The 24966-nt window shown below is 34.4% G+C and overlaps 1 protein-coding gene across 4 annotated transcripts; it reads right to left on the reverse strand.

Moving 5' to 3' along the window:
• Positions 1 to 1536: 1536 nt before the first annotated feature.
• On the reverse strand, positions 1537 to 24966 carry LOC129256181 (ankyrin repeat and SOCS box protein 13-like). 4 transcript variants are annotated; one of them, XM_064097488.1, is made up of 8 exons: positions 24315 to 24840; positions 21587 to 21670; positions 15035 to 15089; positions 12986 to 13179; positions 11236 to 11389; positions 10150 to 10284; positions 8537 to 8734; positions 1537 to 8024 (listed from the first exon to the last, which is right to left on the reverse strand). In XM_064097488.1, the coding sequence occupies exons 3-8, from the start codon at positions 15081 to 15083 to the stop codon at positions 7876 to 7878; spliced, it is 879 nt and encodes a 292-aa protein (XP_063953558.1). In that variant the 5' UTR covers positions 15084 to 15089; positions 21587 to 21670; positions 24315 to 24840; the 3' UTR covers positions 1537 to 7875. The 4 variants fall into 4 exon arrangements, with proteins under 4 accessions (XP_063953558.1, XP_063953556.1, XP_063953555.1 ...); XM_064097486.1 differs by lacking the exons at positions 21587 to 21670; positions 24315 to 24840 and adding an exon at positions 24869 to 24966; XM_064097485.1 differs by lacking the exon at positions 21587 to 21670 and having other exon boundaries at positions 24315 to 24818.

The raw sequence follows: 24966 nt of genomic DNA on the forward strand, positions 1-24966 counted from the left end.
ATATGATTAACCTGTTGACATGTACTTTTCTTTAGAAAACAAATATAGCTTCCAAAGTACATAAAGAGTACGGATTCATTTGGATATTGGTTGTGCAGGGTAACTTCACATTTATGCATTATATTTGTTGGAACATATGGATATTTATAAAAATGTTCAGTAAATGCATGAAATATTTTGTTCTGATGCATCTTTGGAAATCATGACTCTAAACGATGAAATCAATGTGTGATATGAAGTTGATAAATGGGAAAAAGACTTGACAACTTGATGCAGACATAATGGGGAGAGGCAGTAAAATTAGTTGGCAAAGGTAAATGGTGTACAAACATGGAAGTTGTATGTAAGGGTTTGTCTGTTGAGACGATATAGTGCGTGGTGAGAAGGGCATTTGAGTTGGAGTGGAAGAGGTTAGGTGGGCTAGATGGAGGATGGCAATAAACTGGATGAAGTGATGGCAATGTTTGCATTCACTGCACAAATCTAAATTGAAAAAAAATGGATGAATTATGACACAGGTATGACTAATTCAAATAGAATCCACCAGAAAAGTCACTAATGTTAAAGAGAATTGTGAATGTTTGGTGATGGTGCTTTTACCTTTCTCAATGCAAATACTAGTACAGATAGGCAATTTTGAAAAAATGGCCCATACAGTAAAATGTACTCTTGTATTTTACTGCAATATTTATTAAACCTTTTGAATAAACTCACTTCTCAACAGCTCTAATTCCATTTTGTAATCTTTACAAAAGCAGAAATATTAAAGCTTGGGCACTCATGAAATTCTGTTTCTGTTGAAGTAACTCCTGTAGTATTTCGACAAAGCAGCTTTCCGCCACATCAATGCCAAGCTGGTATAAAACTTATTACATAGGAAACATTTTACGTCTTATGTTTATCAGTCATAGTGGCTGACCATTAATAGACGACAGAATGGCTCGGGACACAGTGGCGGACCGTGACCCGGAGGAGACAAAGCAATTGAGGGGCACAGCACTGTTTACAAACAATACAGTGCCCCTCCAATGCTTTGTCTCCTCCGGGTCACGGTCCGCCACTGCTTGGACATGTTGTAAACTAACTGGTTAAGAGTGAAATAAGCCATTATAAAGTACCCTTATAGAGGCTTGAATGATATAAAGTTTTAAGTTTTGATCTACTTTATTTATTTTCAGTGTTTTATATTGAATTTGAAATAAATGAATTTAATAAAAAATGTTAATACCCCAGGAACACTAGAGAATGGTAGAAATAGGTGCAATGTATGAAAACAAGATAAGCACAAGTCCACCCCAGAAAACTATTGAATTGAATCAATAGAGAAAGATCAGACATGCATAATGTAAGAGTTGATGATGTCCCTTGCTCACTATTTCTTTTGTTTGAATATAATAAAAATAAAATAGTAATAGATGACAAAGTTACCATCATTGATAATAACTTATATACAAGCCCCTGATGGTTGGTAATCAGGCAAGATATATATTCATCTAATTTGAAGAAGAAATAAATCGATCACAAGAGCAAGAATCATAAAATACGGATTATATTTTATTGAGTTCTACATACATGTACATACAGTAATAATTTCAGTTGTCCCATTTCAGACTTATCATGCATAGCTTAGACTACGGGCATCACAATATGATCAAGAAATGATATGACAAAGTACAGAAACAGACATCTGAATATAAAACAGATAAAAAGATAAAATCCTTTAAAATATTGCAGAATCCTTAAAATAAACAATTCTGAAATTTAAGTATAAAATTACCCCTCCCCTAAATTAATCTACAAAGATTAAACTTTTTTAGGACAATGCTTTGATCATGAATTCCAAGGCTAGAACATCTTAACAAAAAGATTTCTACTTACACAGCTGCAATTAGGAGGTACTTAAACTTGTGCGTATTGTAAACATGTATATCATTATGTATAAAATAAACAGGAAAACATTAATATAATGTTGCTTCAGTGGGTGATTTTCAAGTAGAAGTTTATGTTATTGGTGGTATTGAGAAAACAATTATCAGGCCACTAGACCTAGCTCCAAGGCAGAATTTGGAATTATGAATATATGTTGATAGATCAACACCAAGTGACATCCATCCTAGCATCAACCTTATTTCAGGTTTGGTGTTATATGATGGATGCTGTGTTGGTGTGAGTTTTGCATTACCCAAAACATCAGTGTCCAACACCAAATTAGAAATCGCCCATTACTTTCAAGAGCATCCATTAATCCTGTTATAATTATAATTACCTGGTTATTAACAACATATGGGCACTTATATTACTAATTATTCCTATCATTGGGTTCTATCTTTTTTGCCTGCATGATATGTATGTACATTACTCATTCTCTCTGGAGTATTTCAGCCAATGGCAATGTGAAGCAATCACAATGCAAGGGAAAATGCATTTTCATATTCTACCATTCAACACCTGTTTAGACAGTGGAAAAGTAATAAGGGTATGAAGTAGGTCTATCATGAAGTGTACTTCTGTTGCATAAAACGTCTTTTCATTGTAACTACCATGGTAACAGGGCTCAATGGCTAATCAAACTCAAGCATTTCATGGAGAATAGTGGCAAGTTACAATAACATTACATATCAGGCAATGATTGTTCATCTTTGCAACAATTTATTTTAAAGAACAAGTCATAGAAACTTCCATTTGCAATATGGAATACCCACTTGGACCATCAACAGACAATTGGAGTTCAAGGTATTATTGATTGAATAGACCAAGTTCAATAATTTCTCAGGCAAAAAAGTGAAGTACTGAATCATGTGCGGATACTATACCCCGTGATACATGTTTATACCCTCTTCAAACAGAGAGACAAATCATTTTTACTAAAATAAGGCATTTATTGATATACCCTGTTCTAACATAAAATATTCATTTGTAAAAGAAATGAACACTTACAGATGTATCCTACGGACATTAAACGAAATAAATGAATTCACAAAATTCATTATAACAATGTAACATATTTATCTGTTGCCATTTTTCAAGAATGGAAGAGTAAAATCAGGAAAACCATGATAAATCATTATTTCAGACATTTTCTTCTTCAAAATGTCATGTTTCATAGATAATACAAATCATCTCACATATTTGTGTTGTATACAGTACGGCTTTGCACATTGTAATATTCTATGAAAGCAAGTGAACCTTAATTTAGTTCTTCTTTTTTTCTTAGATTTCATTTTTTTTATTTCATAGCTTATTATTTTAGTTTTCATAGCGTGCTTCATGAACTGAGTTGTGCTTGTTTTCATATATTTCAGGAATGAAAGTTGTATGTGATATGACCATTCCTTCTTATTCATCCTTTTTATTTCCTGTATCTGTCATTACAAATTTAAAAGAGAGTATTCAGTATTTGTCAAGTTAGGATGACATATAAAGACTTAAGAGACAAATTTAGCATTAGATGAAACTACTACGGTATAAAAGTTTTATCATGAAATAAAAACTTCATCTCAGGCAATTAATCATACTAAACATAGCACAAAATGCTAGAATATCCTGGTAGAAGTATTACTGCAGTTGGTAACTTCTGTGTAAAAATGGAATTGATATGTCCAGTCATGCAAGAGTGAGCACTTATGAAAGATAAACCTGTCACTTTTCAAACATTGCAGGTCAGAATTTTTATACCACATTACAAGTGAGTTTTGGCATTTTGCACTTTTTATTCACTCAGCCATGATATCAAACTACCTCTTGTTTACACAATTGACAACACTTTTTCGTAGTAAAATCTGATTTTGTTCTCAATAAGGGAGATGGATTTAGATTCCAAATTTGGGAAAGCTGAACATTTGACACCCCCCCCCCCCTCTTAAAAAAAAACACAAAACAAACAAAAGCTGATTTGATTACCCATTGAAAAAGGTCTGTGACTCAAGTCATGGCAACAAGCATTGTGATTATTTTCTGTTTTCAGTCAAGTTGTTGTACTTGAGTAGCATCAAAGGGAAAGTTAAATTTTAATTAGCACGCAACAGATTTGACATTTACTTCACAGGTCATCCTGCACTGCGCTAGCCATTGTTTCAGGAAATCAAATTTCAATGAAAACGTGACATAGTATTAAAAGAAACCATCTATTGCGAGTCTGATTTAAATTCACTATTAAAATATCTCATTTTTAGATATCAAGTTCCCCAAATTAACACACCCACACTGCACATTATGAATGAGCATGAACAGTCGTGAAAGATATCAGTAATATAAATATTGAGGAATTTCAAAGTACCTCAGGCTAAACAGAATATTTACAGTTTCTATTCTACTTTATTAATTAACATTGCGAGATAACTTTTTTTTTGTATAAGAAAGATAATGCTTTATTTTGTGCGTAGAGTATATACCAGTACTTCTTAGCTCATTTGTACAATAGTGAATATAGAAAAACATGTGAAAGGCAAAGAACGGGCATAATTTTCCCATTATTGTTATGAATAAGACTTGTTCTGTATTATCAAATTGAAATGGCAACTCCTCTTATTCCAACATGATACAGCTTTCATTCTTGCCCGCATAACACAGGCATGCTTCCTTGTATGTATCAGGAGAATCACTATAATAAACATTATCAGTAAATTAGTAATTACAACCTCCATAACTGGCTTCAGAGGAGTAACATTGTTTGTCAAATGTTGCCTCCCCCTCCCCTTAAGATGCTGTAAAAGGGACATATATGCACCACCTGCACCAAGCACACTGTATAATAGTGCACAAAGAAGAACATTACCACATGATCACCACATCACCTGAAGCAATGATACAGCAGTTCTAAACCTCTCCTTTTTGGGAGAGTACTTCTTCAAGGTTTAAGGAGTCTAGTGGATTTTCACTTTTACAATATATTGCCCTTTATTAGTACCCCAAAGAGTAAGTTCACACAACTTTTGTCATGACAGGTTTCTATTACATCATATTCATGTTGTATAACATATAACTGATGAGGAACATATGGATGCAATAAATATTTACAATAATATGTCACATGTGCATTTGGCTTTATTTTGGAGGGAAAGGAAATAAAATTCCCAGTATCAAAGATTAATCTTGGTGTCAATCAAACAGTTATCTAAAGGATGGTACATTAAAATAAACAGAAAAAAAGATTATTTACATATACCGGTATACCAAACTCTTGAAATCCTTCCATGCAGCTATCACTTATTTCACTATAATTATTGCACTTATTGTAGTTGAAAAGTTGATCATTTACTACCATAATTCACATGAATGGCATGATTGTTTCTTCTTTGCTAGTATAAATCACAAACAAAATGCATAGCTCTTTAATTTAATTAGACACTTGCTAAATTGTAAAAAAAAATTATCACGTAAAGTAAATTAACCAGCAGAAATGATTTATTACAGAGAGCTTTTCTTATATACACCCTGTCAGAAAAAAAAAGTTATGTAATCAAGAATTATCCACCCTTATTGCTGATTAGATTTAATATATTGATCCACCACAAACCCAAAACAATGTATATTTAGAAAGTTTAAAGTGTTGAATATATTTGTATCTTTATGGATACTACAATTTTGTGCAAGATTAATTAATACAGTTTGTTAATTGTCCTGAAGAAATAAATCCTCAAACCTGCACTTAATAAGATGTAAAAGTTCAAATAATGAACCATGCATATTTAATTTCATAAACAGCAACTACATATAGGGACTTATGTATGTACCACAACTCACAAAGTTGTACCCTTGTCCCCCCCCCCCCCCTTGACCCACAGCCCATGCTCAAGGAGAGTTCCTAATATATATGTTTAACATATTTAATACTGAATTTGGAAAACCATGCAAGAAAATTTGGCCAAATTTAGACAATTTGTCTCAATCTATTTGGAATCGTATGCAACGAAACACATGAAATAAGAGATCCATTAGGTCACTTTTCACAATACATACATTGCACAAAAGAGTGTTTCCTATGTCTTTAAATCCATTATGAGGGTATGACTTCAGCAACATTTGTAGGAAAAAATTAATATAAAAATAAAACATACAGGAGTTATCAAGAGGGGCGGATCCAGGATTTCGTTTTCCCAAGGCGGCGGGGGCATTTCTGTAGAGTAACAAGTGGAATGCCTCTGGCCGTCTCACCTGCATCACACGATTCAATATAGCAGCAGTGCTGATTTTGAAAACTACTATAACTCGCACAAGATGTTCAGTGATACTTGGTTACTCGTATTTCCACGTTTTATGAATTAGACCAATACACTTATAGAGATATGATGGCAATTCAACAAATACCCCCAACGTGGCCAAAGTTCATTGACCCTAAATGACCTTTGACCTTGGTCATGTGTCGTGAAACTCATGCAGGATGTTCAGTGATACTTGATTAACCTTATGTATAAGTTTCATGAACTAGGTCCATATATTTTCTAATTTATGATGACATTTCAAAAACTTAACCTTAGGTTAAGATTTTGATGTTGATTCCCCCAACATGGTCTAAGTTCATTGACCCTAAATGACCTTTGACCTTGTTCATGTGACCTGAAACTCAGGCAGGATGTTCAGTAATACTTGATTACTCTTATGTCCAAGTTTCATGAATCAGATCCATAAACTTTCAAATTTATGGCTGTAATTCAACAAATACCCCAATTTGGCCAAAGTTCATTGACCCTAAATGACCTTTGACCTTGGTCATGTGTCGTGAAACTCATGCAGGATGTTCAGTGATACTTGATTAACCTTATGTATAAGTTTCATGAACTAGGTCCATATATTTTCTAATTTATGATGACATTTCAAAAACTTAACCTTAGGTTAAGATTTTGATGTTGATTCCCCCAACATGGTCTAAGTTCATTGACCCTAAATGACCTTTGACCTTGGTCATGTGACATGAAACTCAGGCAGGATGTTCAGTAATACTTGATTAGCCTTATGGCCAAGTTTCATGAACTAGGTCCATATACTTTCTAAGTTATGCTGTCATTTCAAAAACTTAACCTCAGGTTAAGATTTGGTGTTGACGCCGCCGTCGCCGTCGGAAAAGCGGCGCCTATAGTCTCACTCTGCTATGCAGGTGAGACAAAAATTAACATCCCCCCCAAAAAAAGGTCTTCACACTCCCAATCAATGGTTGTTTGGCAAGCAAAAAAAAAAAAAAAATTAAAAAGGTCTTCACTTGCGTTTGCATGACATATTCCCGTAATATTTCTTATGTCTCTCAAAGGGGGGCACAGGCCAGATGTGCCCAGACCTGGATCCGCCACTGGGAGATATATATTCAGTTCACAAGTTATTATCTCTCTTCAATGTCATCTCTTGAGTTTGTCTTTGTATCTCCAACCATTTCCCTTCTCTTCCTCACTCTCTCTCTCTTTCTCATTATCCTCTCTTACTTGCTATATATTTATCATTATAAGCCTGTTCTTTTCAGTCTTCAAATGAAAATAAAAGCAACATGATTTTTAATGTTTTGATTTACAATTTGAAATGTGATTTCCAGATCTCTCTCAAAATAAACTTCACTATTTTTTTCAAAATAAAAATTATCAGTTGCACAGAAAAGTGATGAGTTGCATGGTGATCATATAATGTAACAATCTAGAATAATAGATACGTAATCAGAGTATAATGTCCAAAACAATTGATTTGATTCTTCAGCTGCTTCATTCAACATTGAGTTGTTAATTGATATCAAAATGGTAGACAGCCATTAGTAAACTACGTCCATACCTAACTACATCGCCTTCTGATTAGTCTGATTCCAGTAAGTCACAAGTTTCAAAGAATAGAAGAGCCAATGTCTGTCACGCTGCTAATGACATTAGATTTGATTGATTCTAGATCCTCAGATAATATCTAGAATGAAGATGGCTTCTCTGTGTAAGTGATGTATTCTTTGAGAGGCTGAGGGAGGTCCAAATCCTTTACTTGATTCTGTGGGGCAGACGGGCCAAGAGAAGTGCGAATCTGATTTCTGCATAAACTTATTAGGCTTTCTGGGTTTGCTATAAAACAAAAAGGAGAAACACAGAAAAATGATTTTATGAGGCACTAATAATTGCAATTATTTACTCTTGATGTAAACAACATCTTTGTAAATCTAGTAAATTTCTTTTGCACTTCAGTTAAATGTGTTAAAGTAAGCCATATGGTACACAAAACTGGTATAAATTTATAATTGATTGATATTGATAATGAATGATGAATTCAAATCACATTCAACACTTTGTAAAACAGCCTAATGGACTAGGTAGCACAAAGCTTTAATAATTAGCATTTAATCGTAGGATTAGTGAAAACAATTAATTGCATTGACTAATGTGTACAATCAACTATGAAAATCAATTGTAAAGTTTAGTCGCTATTAAAGCTTTGAGTTACGGAACCCTAGTCTATGTTTTGGTACCTACCAAGAGCGACGGCTTTAGAGGTACCCTAAACACTTTGTTTGATGCTTCATTACATTATGGTATAACTTATAGTTAAAATAAATTGAAATTAATTGAAATAAACATACTCATAAATGTCTGTAATAATGTATGTGCACTGGACTCTTTGTCTACAAGGTCAATAGGCTTCTTAGATTGCTTGTCTCTTGCATGGATGTCAGCTCCATTACATACTAATAAATGCACTAGTTGATCACAATTCACTGTAGCAGCAACATGGAGAGGAGTCTGAAGGTCTCTCTTTCTCAATGCATTTATATTCGCACCTGTAAATGAATCAAAAGGAATATTCAGTAATCGGATAACCCGAGTGTGATACATGGATTGACCTTTGACCTGAAAACCAATAGGCTTCCTGGGATCCATGCTAGTATCATACACACCAAATTATATGAGCCTAGGTTAAGTTAAACTGAAGTTATCGCGTTTACAAGGACTTCAGAAGGGTAAGATGAAAAATTTCACTGTGACCTTGACCTTTTGACTTCAAAATCAATAGGCTTCCTGGGATCTATGCTAATATCATACACACCAAATTATATAAGCCTAGGTTCAAGGGGAATCCTTGAAAAATGACATTTTAGCAATGTTATGTACATGGAATAATAATAATAGCTGGATTTATAAAGCGCTTTTTGCCTGAGGATACAAAGCGCTGCTATTATTACCCTGGCTTTAGCTCGAGCTACCATCACCGGCGCTCAGTGCATGCAAGGAATTACTCCTGCCGGGTACCCATTCACCTCACCTGGGTCGAGTGCAGCACAGTGTGGAAGAGTAGTCCTTGCCTTACATCACTATGACATCACATATGCAGTCAATTTGAAGTCTCCATGGGTGTAGTGATTACAAATATTTACAACTTTTAAAAATTCATAACTTTCTTATTATTTGTCCAATATTGTTTAAACTTTCACCTATCAACTTGTCTGGTATTTCTTTTTCCTATAATTTTTATAAAAACAAGTTTTTATTTGGCTTGGATTCCCCTCTAGGTTAAACTGAAGTTATCGCGTTTACAAAGAAAAGTTAATGGACGGACGGACACCGAGCGTGATACACCATACGTCCCGTAGGACAGGCGTATAAAAATGATGACTTATGTGACAAAGAATTTCCTGAATTTAAGGGAGAATACAAAGGTGTATAAATAATTGCTTGGTACTACAAAGTCAGAAAACAGCATTAAAGATGGACATACTATTAAAGCTTTTAGACATGCACTCAGAGTAAGATGAATGAAAAGAACTCTAAGAACAAAACAATATATAATAGATATTATTCATGCACGCATTAGAGTAAAATGGTATGAATGAACAGAATGCTAGAACACAATAATGGATCTCTGTATGTCCATTATGAATACCATTTTCAGATAACAGTGTACATGTCTAAAAATAGATTCATCCAAGCATGAGAGTTGTATCCATGGAGGCAAATAGGTTTGGAATGAAAAAAAAATCTTTAACAAGGATTAGTTGGATTTAGCAAAAAGCTGTCTTAAATGGTTGAATACCCTTTCTGCATATACCTTTTTGTGTATCCCTGTAAAATCATGTGAAACCACCTAAAATCCTTATTTTTTGTTTGATTGAATTCTGAACATGGGCTTTAACTCTCTTCCCTCTGAATATATATGGATGTTGTGGGTTGAGCTAAGGAGCTCCTTTGTTGAACTTACCTGATGATATTAATGAAGAAGAACATTCTTTGCTTGACTTCCCACATGCTGAATGGAGAGGTGTCCCATAGTAAGGATTTTTACCATTTACATTCCCCCCTTCATCAATTAGTAGGTCCACACATTCATGATGACCTGTTAACAGTAAGATATGCAATCAAACTTTTCAACATTTCAAATCAAATCCCAGTGAAAATTGTAGATTTTTAAAGTTCTTGTCAGGATATTGATTGAGTTAGAATTACGCTTTATAAGAACATTACATTAAAATGGTCTCCTGCTAAGGGTCGCTATTTATATACCATACAGTATCAATGAAAATATGTATGATAAAACCCCCCCCCCCAAAAAAAACCCGGCAATGTTCAGGCTGAACAAACTGTGTGTTGTAAATGTGACTAAAAACAAAATTTTATATATTTGTTACCACATAATCAACATTTCTAAAGTAATTTCTACCAGATGCCCAAAACTTCCCTTTTACATTTGTCTTATCATATCACAACAGTGATTCTCACAATAATAGACATGACTTCTGATCTTTCCTTCCTTTTCATGTACATTCCAGATTTCAAACACCAACAGTGATACAGGAAAACAGTTTCATACATGTTAATATGATGTACCATAATGTAAATCAAGTATGGATGAGTTTTCCATAAATATTTCTTTTAAATTTCATTCTTTCATCGAAATTGACAAGCCTTGATTTGTGAATTTTGAGAATTTTTCTTAGACACATTAAATACCAGTGATTATTTGTTAGTATACATGTAGGCCTACTTTACTGTAACAAATTCTATAATTCAATCAATCATGTTTCTACCGTATTTCATTTTACAGCAATGATTATTACTAGGTTATTGGATATCACACATTCCACGGTATATTGATTTCTAAGTAGTAAAATTCAGGTTTAAAATGAATGGCAAATTTTAAATTCTAAAGCAACTTATCAGGATGAAAAAACAAAAACAAAAGAAAAACCATTGTTCATGTTTTTATTCAACAAATGATGCACAGAGTATTGACTTTTTTTCTTGCTATGAATACCGACTGATTTGATACAGACTGATTACATCATACCTGCTACTGCAGCTGCATGCAATGGTGAAGGACAAGATTCATCTTCAACATTGACTTTTGCCTTCCAATCCAAGAGTAATTTCACACAATCTTTGCTTCCAACACTACTTGCTAATGACAAGGGAGTCTTCCCATCGGAACTCATTGCATCAACCTGAAAAGAAAATTCAAGTTTCTATCTTTTCACCATTTGACAAAACTACGACAAAACATTAATTTTATTCAACATAGACATCCCTAGCAAATATGTATAAAAGGGTACTAGCCTCATTCATTCGCTGCAAAAATTTGCACAGAGGTAGTGTGTGATAAAATCTACAAGGCTGTATGGTTAATTTTTTTGAAATAAGATTTTTCATTTAATGAATTATGCTAATTTATACATGATATAAAACATTTGCTTTAATCAACTGGCGCAGTTGATAAATTTTGCACGGCGGATTTATCGTGAAAAATGTAGAGGGGGCGGAATCCGCACCCCCTTCCCCGGCCTTTTAGGGTTAAAGAGGATGTTACAGAGAATGTATCTGCAATTAGTTGATACTGAAGCTCAGTCAACTTTTGACAAAGTGGTTTCAAAACAAATGCAAAACCATGTTAAAAGTTTGATGGTCAAATAAAAAAGAAATATTTCTTTTAAAATACATGTATATACTGTACTGAGAATGTGATAGCACTAAATATGCTTAGAATATGTAACAAGTCTTTTATGATAAACCAGTTTGTACATGTAGTTAGCACATGTCCCAGATGACAACATTTCTCAAATGTTGCCATGTCGGGCAATCCTCAGGAAGTTTCACGTCAGGGTTTAGATTTTTGTACAAATACCCTTTTTGCACATGCTCAGATTTTATCTACAAATTGGCTTATTAATAAGGCCAAAGTTCATTCAGATTATCTATATTGCTCATCATAGACTAATTTATTTTTGGTTAATTTAATAAGATAACAAAGATAAACAATTTTTATTTACACTTTGACTGCTCTGTATTTTGCAAACAGTATTAAAGAATACCTAGAGGTACTAACACTGGAAACACATCTGCAAATAATATTCATCCTATTAAAGAGGGTAGGTCTTATCCGTTTATTCAAAAGATTACAAATAAAAGGGTCACTAGAAATTCATGAGAATTTTAATTCTAAGACTATAACACCTGTATTATTATTTTAAGTACAGGATTTAGCTAACTGCTAATTTGTACTGGTAACACATAATGCTCTTTGATTAATGGTGGACCAATGTACTTGTAATGGTATTAATTCTTTTCATGGCGATTTTTAAGAGTATTTTATTTTAATTTTTTTTATCATCAAGCCCAAACACCAATTGCAACATTCAAAAGAATTTAAGGGACAGGTTCACAAAACAAAGAAAATACCCTGTTTTATGTTTAATCACACATAAAAACATATAAAACTAATATAAAAGGGTAAACGAGAGTGAAGAAGAAAAGACATCAAAAGAAGCATATATATATATATATATATCCATTACAAATGTGAATTCACCTTCATTAATCAAACAGTACAATGTTTTTGTGTAGAATCCCTGACTTTCAAAAACTAAGTCTCTGTGGAACTTCATTCAGGCAAGACAAAAAAGAAACAGATACATGTAATGTAACTGAGACTTTGAAATATGTTTAGGGTGGGATATAAAAATCTATAAAAAAAAACTTGGTATCCAGCTTCCCCAAATAAAAAATAATAAAAGGAAAACAAAGGCCACAGTTCTAATGTTCACCTCTGCTCCAGCCTTTAGTAGATGAGATGCACAATATGAATGGTTGGTCCAACATGCATCATGGAGAGGGGTGTATCCCATACTAGTCTTCTTGTTCACACTGGCTCCTTCTTTAATCAGACTATGAAGTACCATCAGCTGACCCTGACTTGCTGCAAAGTGCATCTGAGATCTCTCCTTTGCCATTTGACGATCTGAAGTTGAACCAAATCAGTAGAGCATAGATCATAAAAACCAAGTGGAAATAAAGTTGCTATAAGAAGTAGTGGAAATAGAAGAAGTACCTTGAATGCGACATGTAGGACAGACGATTGTTATCCTCTATCCAAGACAACTTCTATAACTATTAGATAACTTCATAGTCAACGATTCCTTGTATTATGTGAGCACTACATTTACATATTGTTCATGTGTGCTCCAATGAACACCACACATTTGAATAGCAAGGAGTATTTAAGGTAGTCAGACTGCTAGGCTTTTTTTTTTAAAGAAAGCAGTCTGCCCAAGAAAAACACCACTATTAAAGCATAGACAAAAGCACTGACCTCTGACTACATGTATATACCGTACACTATTTTGAAAAAAAGCATTCAATTTTATCAGACTATTATCAACATGCAATCAATTACCTGGCCTTTCAATATTTTTTGCTACATTACGCAAATAGTGTTTACCTGCATGGCCACACCACAACAAATGCATTTAACACTCTTCACAGGTGAATGGACTTATATATGTATTCAGGAATTTCAAACAGTTGTCTCATTGATAATTTGATAAAGAAGTGAGTCTTTGGCAAGTCTAACCAAGGAGATTTAAGACATGGAGAACCATCCAACACTTTCCCTCTATAGCCACTTTGATGCCGCAATAATAAAATATGTTACACATGTGTTTCATTGCATATTTCTTGCAGATTGTAGACAAACGATTCCTGCCTAACTACAGACTTACAGGCGAATTACAAAAGGAAATAGGCTTTTGTAATGATAATTACTTTACGCTGCCTCTGGTTGGATTATATAAGCAGACACATTGCTCACTTTGACAGGGGACAGCAAAAACAAATGTTGCAATGTTTCTTAAAATATGATTTGAAATTACTCGACTGGCTGCATTTGGCCCTGGTTCTGACACATTGCATCACAAATTGTTACATTCCAACAAACTAATATTTTTATAGTGTGGAAGTGTGTGGGATTTTGTAAAATGTTGATTTAAAAGATGTCAAATTATTGGCTTTTGTCACATTTAAAAACTGTTATCATTCAATATTTCGCCCAATACCAGGACATAATACACCTTTGATATACATTTCGTCATGTGTTCAATATCTGTTTGTTCTCAAATAAAAATGGAAATATCCAAGTTATCTTTTTTTTACCATAAATAATTTTTCAGTTTTCCCATGAAATTGGCGGCATCACAGGTCGTCAACACAGGCTACATTGCACCTGTGTATTTCTTTTGTACTTCTTTAGAAATTGGAAGCTTGTGCATATTGTTGTCACTCCATTCTTATTACCTCCATGGTCTAACACATATTCACAGTGCTACATTTTGAGAAGACACAGTGACTATTGAAAATTCAGACTGCTTTAGCACATTTTGACAAACCAGGGGTTTATGTCTAATTACAAAGCCAGATAATATTGGAATCATTATGAACCTGGTATGTCTGGCACTCCTCTCATATTTGGGTATGAAAGAGGTAAGTTGTATTAAAACATTCATCTTGAATTATACAGTCACAATGTACCTCACAATATTATTTGGTGACACAGTAGAAAAATAAAACCTGAGTCCCTGCCATTCTTGTGTTGATCACCCTTCACAACCCCCTTTCCTTTCTATTTCTTTCAGTGAATAATTTGCTTTCTTATGCAAGCACAGAATTATAAAGGGATTATTGATTATTCTTGATATGTAAGGCTATATGTCTAATACTTTTAGACCTATAGCCTTACCCTAACTTTCAGCAAAGGTGTCAAGTTATTCATTGGAAAAAGTGCAAGACAAGATTCTTGAACTTGTAGAATTTATACTCACCACTTAATTTATCATCTAAACCACCATATGACACAGTGAACATAGCCATGTTTTTCTGTAAAATGAAGATAAGAAGGATTATGGAAAGATTATGCAAGTTGCATACAACAAAAGCATTATTTCTACTATTAATCATCATAATAATAAAATGGCATGTGATTATTTAAATGATTTACATGTTGGCATACTTGTTTTAAAACATTTCATTCTGACTCAAGCCTAGCTAACCTTTTTTCATTCCTCTTTTTTTCTGATGATAGACTGTCCCTATTAATCCAAGATCACTCAAGTTTGCCTGCCATGGCACCATCTCCATCTCCCTGCCTTCCTACTAGCTATTAAATCCCAGCAACGTTTGTTATCTGTTGATTGGTGAATATTGTTTATCATGCATGTAATTGTGTATTTTGCAAACATCAACAACAAAAATAACAACATTAACAATGAGGTTGATAAAATTGTGATTTGAATACTAATACTTACAATGATAATTATAAAAATAGTTAAGCATAACTTGAGACAAGATAAAAAATCAGTTTCCGAAATAAAAAAAATTAAAGTTTATTAACCAGAAGGCAGGGCTCCACACTAACCCTCTTTTTCTACTGGTCCAACCTGTTCTTTTCGGACCAGTAGATACCCAGTTTTTCCATTTTTTACTGGTCCAAACCTAAAATTCACTGGTCCCCAAAATAAAGAAAAACATGAATAAATTCAAATAAAGACTTGTTTATTTTGCTGTCTTTTATTGCCTCCCCCCCCCAATTTTTTTTTTTACTAACAAACAGTGCACACATACACACAGAGAATACAATTCATGCGAACCATTTCACAGTTTTGGAAAGCCACTTTAAAGATGCCAAAGCCATTTATATTATTTACTAAAGAGGAGAAAATATCATTTATATTAGTTTGATATATATTTTACTGGTCATGTCAGACCAGTAAATCTGGCTATTTCTGAAAAGTTACTGGCCCGACAGCAATTTTTACTGGTCTGGGACCGTCGGACCAGTGCCAGTGTTGCGCGCTGCAGAAGGCTTACTTGCTAAAAACGACATGCAATATTAACCCTAAAAGCCCCGGGGAGGGGGGTGGGGATTCCGCCCCCCTCTACATTTTTCATGATAAATCCGCCGCGTGAAATTTTTAAACGGCGCCGCTCGCTGACTTTTTACTTTAAAATCTTGTACAACTATTGAGACCAAATTTGCGATGCCCGGGTACGCGGTTACGAAATTACACAACATTACGTAAGTGCATGTCAGACCCAAAACTGCTCAAAAACGTGAATTCATGTACAAATCCAATGCAAATTGTGTATTTAGCCAAAATTCATAAATGTATCATTATTTCTACTTTTACTTATTAAACTTGATTAATTTTTTGGTTTATGATCTGGATTAAGTCTGCAACAATTTTCATCAAAAAACAGTAGAAAACAAAAAGTAAAAAAACCAAAGAAATACATAAGAAACTAATTAAAAAAAAAAAAAAAAAATACATAAGAAAAAAAATTGCGATACCAAATTTTTTTGAAGTACATTTGATCGGGATTCTACATAGAGTCTGTGAATAAAAAATTAGCAGTTTTGGTGCCGTATGATAGTTGATCAGAGCAAATGATTTATTTCATGCATAAATTGGCATAATTAATTCATTAAATGAAAAATCTTATTATTTCAAAAATTTAACCATACATCCTTGTAGATTTTATTACACGCTACCACTGTGCAAATTTTTGTGGCGCTCGTGCGATCGAAGGTGGAGATCTCAGGGGGGCGAAATCCATCTCCCCCGGCTGTGAGAGGGGTCCAAATAACCCGGCTCTTTTAGGGATAAACTGAAACAAATCAACATCTTGAAATACTCTACGTCAATACTTTATATTCATTTTCTCCAAGCAAAAATTGAATCAATATTTAAGGAGCTCAGATACTGATAATATGCATGCCTACTACAGATTTCCTTTCAAATCATCAGGAATAAAACTGTGACCCTTTCTGGCCTTCGATCTCTGTATATTTATTCTTTTCATAAAACAGCTGGATACACATACATGTATCTGGGGTCAGCTTTGCTATTGTTTTGAAATTTATCTCATATCAGCTCAGTAAGTACTACAAGTACAAAGTTTACAAACACTTTAATTTAGATCCCATTCTCATTACCGTCCTAAAACTAGTTTAGTGGAAACTAGGACACCGTTCTCACTACCTTCCTAAAACTAGTTTGGTGGAAACTATAGTTTAACGTGTAATGAGAACGGTCGAAGCGATCTTGGAAGCAATCTTCTAAACCGGTTAAAAAAACCACCTCGCGATGTAGTTTTCAAGATTGCTTTGCCTCGTTAAACTGGTTTTAGCGTGAGGACACAACCGTTCTTTGGGAAGCGATCTTTGCACATTTTGAGCGCGCTACTCCACACGACGGGTGTAGAATGCCTACGCTGCGGTTTCGAATTTCCCGCGAAACGTGTCACCCCACTGAGAGTGTTTCCATAGCAACAAGATTGCTCTACTTGAAGTGATTTTGAAAACAACTTTCGTGTGATCAAATGGGAACGCTAGCAAAGTGATCTTCCAAACTGGTTTCCTGAACCGGTTTCCAGTAAACTAGTTTTAGAAAGCCTAATGAGAACGGTGTCCAGTTTAATGTGTAATGAGAACGGTGGAAGCGGTCTTGGAAACGATCTTCCAAACTGGTTCAGAAAACCACATCGCGATATAGTTATCAAGATCTCTTTGCCACATTAAACTGGTTTTAGCGTGAGGACACAACCATTCTTCGGGAAGCGATCTTCGCAACATGGCGCGTGGAGAATACCTATGCTGCCGTTTCAAATTTTGCGCGAAACTGAGAGCATACCCATAGCAACAAGATCGCTTTCCATGAAGTTTTAAAAACCACTTTTGGGTGATCAAATGGGAAAGCTAGCAAAGCGATCTTCCAAACTGGTTTCAGGTCAAATAGTTTTTAGGTTTGTAATGAGAACGGTGTCTTAAACTAAAGTTACCATAAAAGGCCAAGTCCATCTAAACAACAAGTAAATTTGAATTTATAGGAATTAAAAAAGGCATTAAAAAATTATCAAAAGAAAATGCAGTTTCACAAAGCACTATTCGGACAGTATAATTTTTTTTTTTAAATTAAATGAACAATCTCTCTTCCAGAGTAGTAATGTAAACCATGATTTTATTCTACCTTAAAATGTGGATTAAGCATTTAGTACTTTATTCAAATCAAGATATTTGGTGAATCTACGAATAAATAGATATTTCAAATTTCATGATAAAATACATAGAAAATAGTGCATGTTTGACAACATTGGCTCTCTCATTTGTATACTGTACCACCCATGTTGAGCATACATGTATACAGTGTACATTTACAAATGTTTGGAAAAGGTTTTAAGTAAACCTTTACTTACTTTACATCTAATTTATTTCATGCTGTATTTATTTGATTTCCTCTATATTGATTCAAATCAGCTGGTTGCTGAGGTAGCCTTGATATGACCTTTAAGAATTCATGTCTGAATATGATCGATATGTTCAAACTCAGAGTTACTTGTATACAGTGTTCAATTAATTGACTTACTCACAACTATTCCAACACAGCCCACCTGCCTTAAATAAATGAAATACAAAAGAGGTTCTACAATTTGCATTATAATGACTTACACTGACTCATCTATTCCTTCTTTATAGCATCAGGAAATAAATTGCGTAACTCCTAAGGGAAATAACACAACTCAACTCCATTGTCTAGTTGTGCTAACAGAAATAGAGTAAGTGAAACATAATCAATTTTCATGTATAAAACTACATGTATGATTACAAATATTTAGGCCTACCCAAGGCTGCCTTGTGATATTTTACATCATAATTATATGATAAAGTTTTATAAATCAAGTTGAATTCATAGCATAATTAACTTGCCAACCCAAAACAAAAAATCAATCACCCAAAATGAATTTCAGGACATAATTTTCCTGGTATTGCTTCTTATTTTTTAAAAAACTGCTATGTAAAACTTTTCTTTGTGTAGTTTTTTTTTTTACATCTAGGACTGTACAGAACATAGTCAGAAGCTAACAACGAGAAATGCTTATCAAATTTAAAAAGGAAAATGAAATTAATCCTGAATATTAAGATTTTTATTCAGCTTGAAAACATACATTCTAAACTTTAGAATGGCAAAAAACTTGTCAAAATAGATCAACCATAACCCACACAAGAACTTGATTGAATATTAAAGAAATTCAATCAAATACAGTACTCAAAGAAATTCAATGAGATCTTCAAAGAGTGAGAAAACAAGAGCTTAAGTTTGGGGCCACTCAAGAATAAAACCACATTCTCATCTACTTTCTTAAACCACTTTCATGGAAACTAATTATAGGAAGACTCAGAGCAGTATTGAAAGCAATGGTCTTACGAACCAGTTTGGAAATCTACCTCCCATAAGGGCCATTTACATTGGTAGTGAATCATTGCAATAATTCAATCACGTTTCGTGCCGTTTTTCTGAATGAGAACAGAAAAACCGCACAAAACATCGCACGTCGTCTTGCAATTTTTCTCTCATCGCGAGTGATCCACTCACGATGATAGAATATTGAATCTAAATGACAGGCTCTTCACGATGTTCTTATCACGTTAAATTATGCACTTCCTGTCTTCGTTGTCGGTCAAACGCGCATGATTCTTATTCTTATTTTAGACGGTTCGATAATTAGGCCAAATCGGTACTAGACTAAATGGCTAAAATACTATTGGACGAGTTGACTATACTTGACTGTACTTCACTATAACAAAAACAAACAAACTGACACACCCTTATGGCAAAACCAGGGGGGCGGCTTTGGACGAAAGGGTGCTTTCCCCTTAACGCGACGCAACGCACCAGCACCCACCCATTCGATACAAGCCCTCAGTACACTCAGTGTGTAGAATGCCTACGCTGCAGTTTCAAATTTCATGTGAAACGTGTGAACCCAATGAGAGCATTGCTATAGCAGCAAGATTGCTTTTATGTAAAGGTTTTAGAAACCAGTTCAGGAGATTATTGTGATGAGAAGGCTAGCGAAGTGATCTTCTAAACTGACTTTGCAAAGTTGTTTAAGGAAGTTGAAGTAGATGAGAATGGGGTCTAAGATGAGCACTTTGCAATCTCTTTGAAACTTCCAAGCAATCTGGATAAAAGGGCTGTCAAAGAAACTCTTGTATCCTTTTTCTTTTAAGTCACGTTATATTTCAAATTTTGACAGCATGAAGAATTATTCTTTCAGATAAACTAATTTTCTAAGTTTTACTTCTTGAAGACCAAAATAACTATTTTGGTTATTTGGTGACTTTGTTGGTTTGGGTTGGCACATCACATTGTCATAGATCTAGGATCTGCATGCTGGAATTGATTCACTGTACCATGAGAACAAGAGCATGGAATTTAAAAGAATTTTTTATTTACATGTACACAAAATTTAGTGGTCATTGATAACAATAATAATACATAGCATTTATGAGGCACTGATTATCTTGTTTCCTATTCCATGGTGCACTGTATATTATCCTGGCTTTTCGTCAGATCATTACCACAAATGGAATCTTTAAATCAAATAAAGAAAACACTATTGTGCACCTGTACATTGGCAGCACCAATATTTTAAAAGTAGGGAGGGGGGCAAGCAGAAGGCAAAAGACAAATGTTTGGAGGCAAAGGCAAAAAAAAAACTGTATGCAAAAGGGAAGCTTTATTTATTTATGTCTTACATCAGCATCTTACACTTCCATCAGCTAAATACCATGCAATCAAGTGAGACAATTTTCAAGTTTTGAAGAGCAAAAAAAGTTACATTTCAGAGCGCTTTAAAACTTTATTCTTCTTCAGCACTAACTTGAACTATAAAATGATTTAATCTTCATCTCTCAAATTTATGAAAGAGGGGAGGGGGCAAATATCCTTCTACCCCCCCCCCCCCGGTCCTGTCGGAGGGCTCTTCCAAAAGCCAACATAGAGCAATACTCACTAATTCCCCCATCCTGCCAAACCATGCCATGGAAATTGGCAAAAAGATCCATTATATTTATATAGCCTATATTTGATAAAACCCAAGTTCAAATAACCTATAAATAACCTCAAATAACCTCTGCTTTTATCATGTACGATATTGGTAAATGATAATACCTGGCAAACATTATTATATCCAAGTTTAACTGAAAAAAGACTATGAAAGCAATTTCAAAATCTTGATAATTTGAATCTTAAACTTTGGTTAAGTTCTTAATTAGTTAAAACCAGTTAATTGACCCTAAAGTGTCCTAAAATTACAGTCATCTATTTGTCCATACTTCATAAGCATGTAAATTTTATGGAATAGGGACATAAAAAGTTCAAAATTTTCACCTTAGTTATGAGTTTATTTTGATACATTATACTCAAATTTCACTGACCTTGATCATATGTGACCTTAAACTTTATCAATTCATCAGTTACACTTGATGAGCCTTATAATACGGTTGCATGAAATAACACTTCAAAACACTTAACCTTGGTTAGGATTTGATGTTGATGGTGCTATCACCTCACTGTCACCATAAGTGCTGTCTACATTAATTATGCTACAGTCTCGCTCTGCTATGCAGGAAAGTAAGAAAATGTGGAGAAAGAACGTTTTTTCAGACAAATCTACTAACACTTAAACACAAATGGTTCAATTAGTTTTTTAAAGAAAATCTTCTTTTTTAATTATAAATTGTTCTCACTTTGTCTGATTTCTCAGACACATTCTAACAGATTATCATTCTGATAACAGAACTGGTTTAGTTCAGCAGCCCAAAGTATTCACTGATTGGGTCTCTGAAACCTTGAGATAATAGAAATGTTTGATTAAAGACTTGAGTGATTATCAGTATATATATGTATAGTCAACACAGAAAAAAGCATTAATTACCTGGGTTCATTAAACAAAGCTAAGTATCAAACAAACAATAGAAAATGACTGGACCTTTTAGTTTCTTGAACGTAAATTTACAGTGAAGGCTACTTGTAATGGGGTGGATTGCTCCACTGGTTATAGCTCTGATGACTGGTCAGGATAGATCAGACCCAGCTCAACCAGACACCGTGCTTTGTGACAGTGTACATACATGGTAGTCAGTGATGGTCCAACTCTTCAGCTCATACAGGTTGAGATTTGAGAGGAAGATTAGCACTTCAAAACACAAAATTCATGGTCTACATAAGGTTTGATTCAGCGCAAACCAACTACAGCTGTAGTATTTGCATTTTCACTGTTTCAAAGGAATATTGACTGGCTTTGAGGAATATACTAATACCATTATATTTCCCAATATAGTCTCATATTGTCCCCAGTCTTGGCGAGGATAATTTGTCCATAAATGGACATAGTTTGTCTTGTTTACATGTATTCAACTTACAAAAACTATTTAAAAAAAGAAAAAATTGTATAAAAATATTATTATAACAACAAAGTCAACAATACAATCTTCATTTAGACAATGACAATAAACATATACTATGATTGCTTACATATACAATCATTATAGCAGTATACAATTAGGTGATTTGATCATTAAAATGATTTCCGGTTGCATAATCTATCAAGCTGGAGGTCAAATTGAATATGGAACCAGAACGTATTCCTGTATTTTATGAGAACATGCAGGGTGTGGGTATATTTCTTTTAAAGTTAAAAGTACCGGTACACATATATAAACATAAGATTTTAGGATCAAATGAGGTAGGCTAAATACAGAATTATCTCTCAAACTAACTAGAATTAGATTAAAGTTTTCATGAACAGTAGGCCCAACCAAGAGATCATTGTCATAGTTACTCCTCTTGAAACAGAGCCCAAAAAAAAAGTAATAATCTTTTTTTTAAATAATGTAATTTTCCAAAATTGTCGTGAAGTTGTTCAAGTTCTTGATTGTTTTGCCCCAATTCCATCACTTTTTTGCTTTCCATGCATGCATGTCTGAATGGAATTAGAGAACCTATTGATTGGAAACAATTTCAATTACTATCTCTGACCACTGGAAAGAGGTATTTTCAATATCCTCGGTACCATTACTTGTAAATAATTACAATTTAATAGGTGAAGATTTCCATGATGACCTGCATTCAGATTGTAACATTAAAGGAGAATGAAACTCTTGGAGCAAGTTAGCTTTTGTGAAAGCAGAAAAATCAAAGAATAAGATCAACAAAACTTTGAGTAAAATAGGACTAGCAATAAAAGAGTTATGAGCATTTGAATGTCGAGATCACTAATGCTATGGAGATCCTCCCATTGGCAATGCGACCAAGATCTGTGATGTCACACACGTACAACTCTCCCATTCGGACACTGAAAATATACCCCAAAACATCTCTTTTTGCTCATTCTAATCATATGACAAACGATTCATCAATGATATAATGTTGTGAAACCTCTGTACTTGTCATCTCATAAAGAAAACACCTAACCTTGTGATAGACTCTATAAAAGTGAGAATATAAGTGAAATAAGTACTAAAGTAATGAGGGAGTTGTACGTGTGTGATATCACATATCTTGGTCGCATTGCCGATGGGAGGATCTACATGGCACTAGTGATCTCAATATTCAAATGCTCATAACTTTCTTATTATTCATTCAATCTTCCTCAAACTTTCAACAATATGTTTCTTTGATTTTTCACTTTAATATGGATTCAGCTAGTTTCAAGGGTTTCATTCTCCTTTATGTTCAAGGAATAATTTTTCTCACCAAATTTGATTAGCATTTTGCTAAAGTTCGGTACAGTAAAATAGATCACAGATACCAGGGCCCCATCGCATTAGGGTCTACAACAATTTCGTTCCGAAAAGACCGAAGGGCCTGCTACAGGCAGAGCTGCTCTTTCGTAATATCACAGCTGCTGTAAATGTAATTGTTTAACCCATTGCTCAACACTCAGGCTTGCCTTTTAGATGAAGAGTTACGTAAGATTGATTACCACTTTTGATCATGTTGATAGCGCTTGAAATTAAATATCTTTATTCTTGGATCCTCTAACCTGTCTAACTAGGTTTTTCAGAGCGGGTATAAATTAAAACCGCCGTTCAAAATCTGAGGGTTTGATGTAGATAAATGGTTTGTTTAATTTGTACCTTCAATAGGGCACTCAGTCTACTCCACTCGCTGAAATATGAAGAACAGTTAGTAGAAGTCAGAACCTATTAACATGATTAAAGATTATAATTTCTGTTGTTTTTTGACAGGTGATACTTACCGTAGTACTACTACTAGTCTACGAAGTACAATCAAACTTTGAATTTCCAATTTTGCAGACTTAAGTTTATTCTCCGATTTCTCGCCTTATTGCAACTTAATTCACATTCATGTAGATTTTTTTAGGCCTAGAAAAAATAGAATGCTAGATCTACGAAAATGACAAAAATTGACATTGTAGATGTATGTAGACCACACAGCAGTACTGTAGCACCGTGGCGTAGCTGCTTTTCTCTGCAAATGGCAACTTGAAAGGCAGCAAATTTCTGCAAGTTACATGGAGCTAGCTCGAGAGACAGTAATCCCAGGACTGGAGCGCTCGGCCGGGAGGAGCGGCGTTGCGAGACTGCTATGCAAAGACCCAAAGACCTTATTTATTACGCGTTTCACTGCCCAAGTGCATCAGACCGACGTTGTTTACGAGGTCAGTGCAGCGTGAACTTGCTAGCCATCGCCAGCGGGGTACAAGCGGTACAAGGTACAGTCGGCGCGGCGGCAAAGTTCGGTGGTCGTGGTATGTACAATTACAAGTAGCAGAAAGTACCGGTACCGTACCTGTACGTGCAGGTCGACTCACATGCGGTCGATCGTATTTTTAGATCGTAATACTAGTAAACAAAAACATATATGGAGGCGTGGTCAAAGAGGGAGGC

This window comes from Lytechinus pictus, chromosome 3 (genome assembly GCF_037042905.1).
Source record: "Lytechinus pictus isolate F3 Inbred chromosome 3, Lp3.0, whole genome shotgun sequence".
Lineage (NCBI taxonomy): Eukaryota > Metazoa > Echinodermata > Echinoidea > Temnopleuroida > Toxopneustidae > Lytechinus > Lytechinus pictus.

Excerpts from the sequence above, each read along its gene's own strand:
- LOC129256181 (XM_064097486.1), bottom strand. The coding sequence starts at position 15,083 with ATGGCTATGTTCACTGTGTCATATGGTGGTTTAGATGATAAATTAAGT. Across the intron at positions 8,735-10,149 it reads TTCTTCATTAATATCATCAG|GTGCGAATATAAATGCATTG; the intron begins GTAAGTTCAACA and ends ATTCATTTACAG. Across the intron at positions 8,025-8,536 it reads ATTATTACAGACATTTATGA|CAAACCCAGAAAGCCTAATA; the intron begins GTATGTTTATTT and ends TTTGTTTTATAG.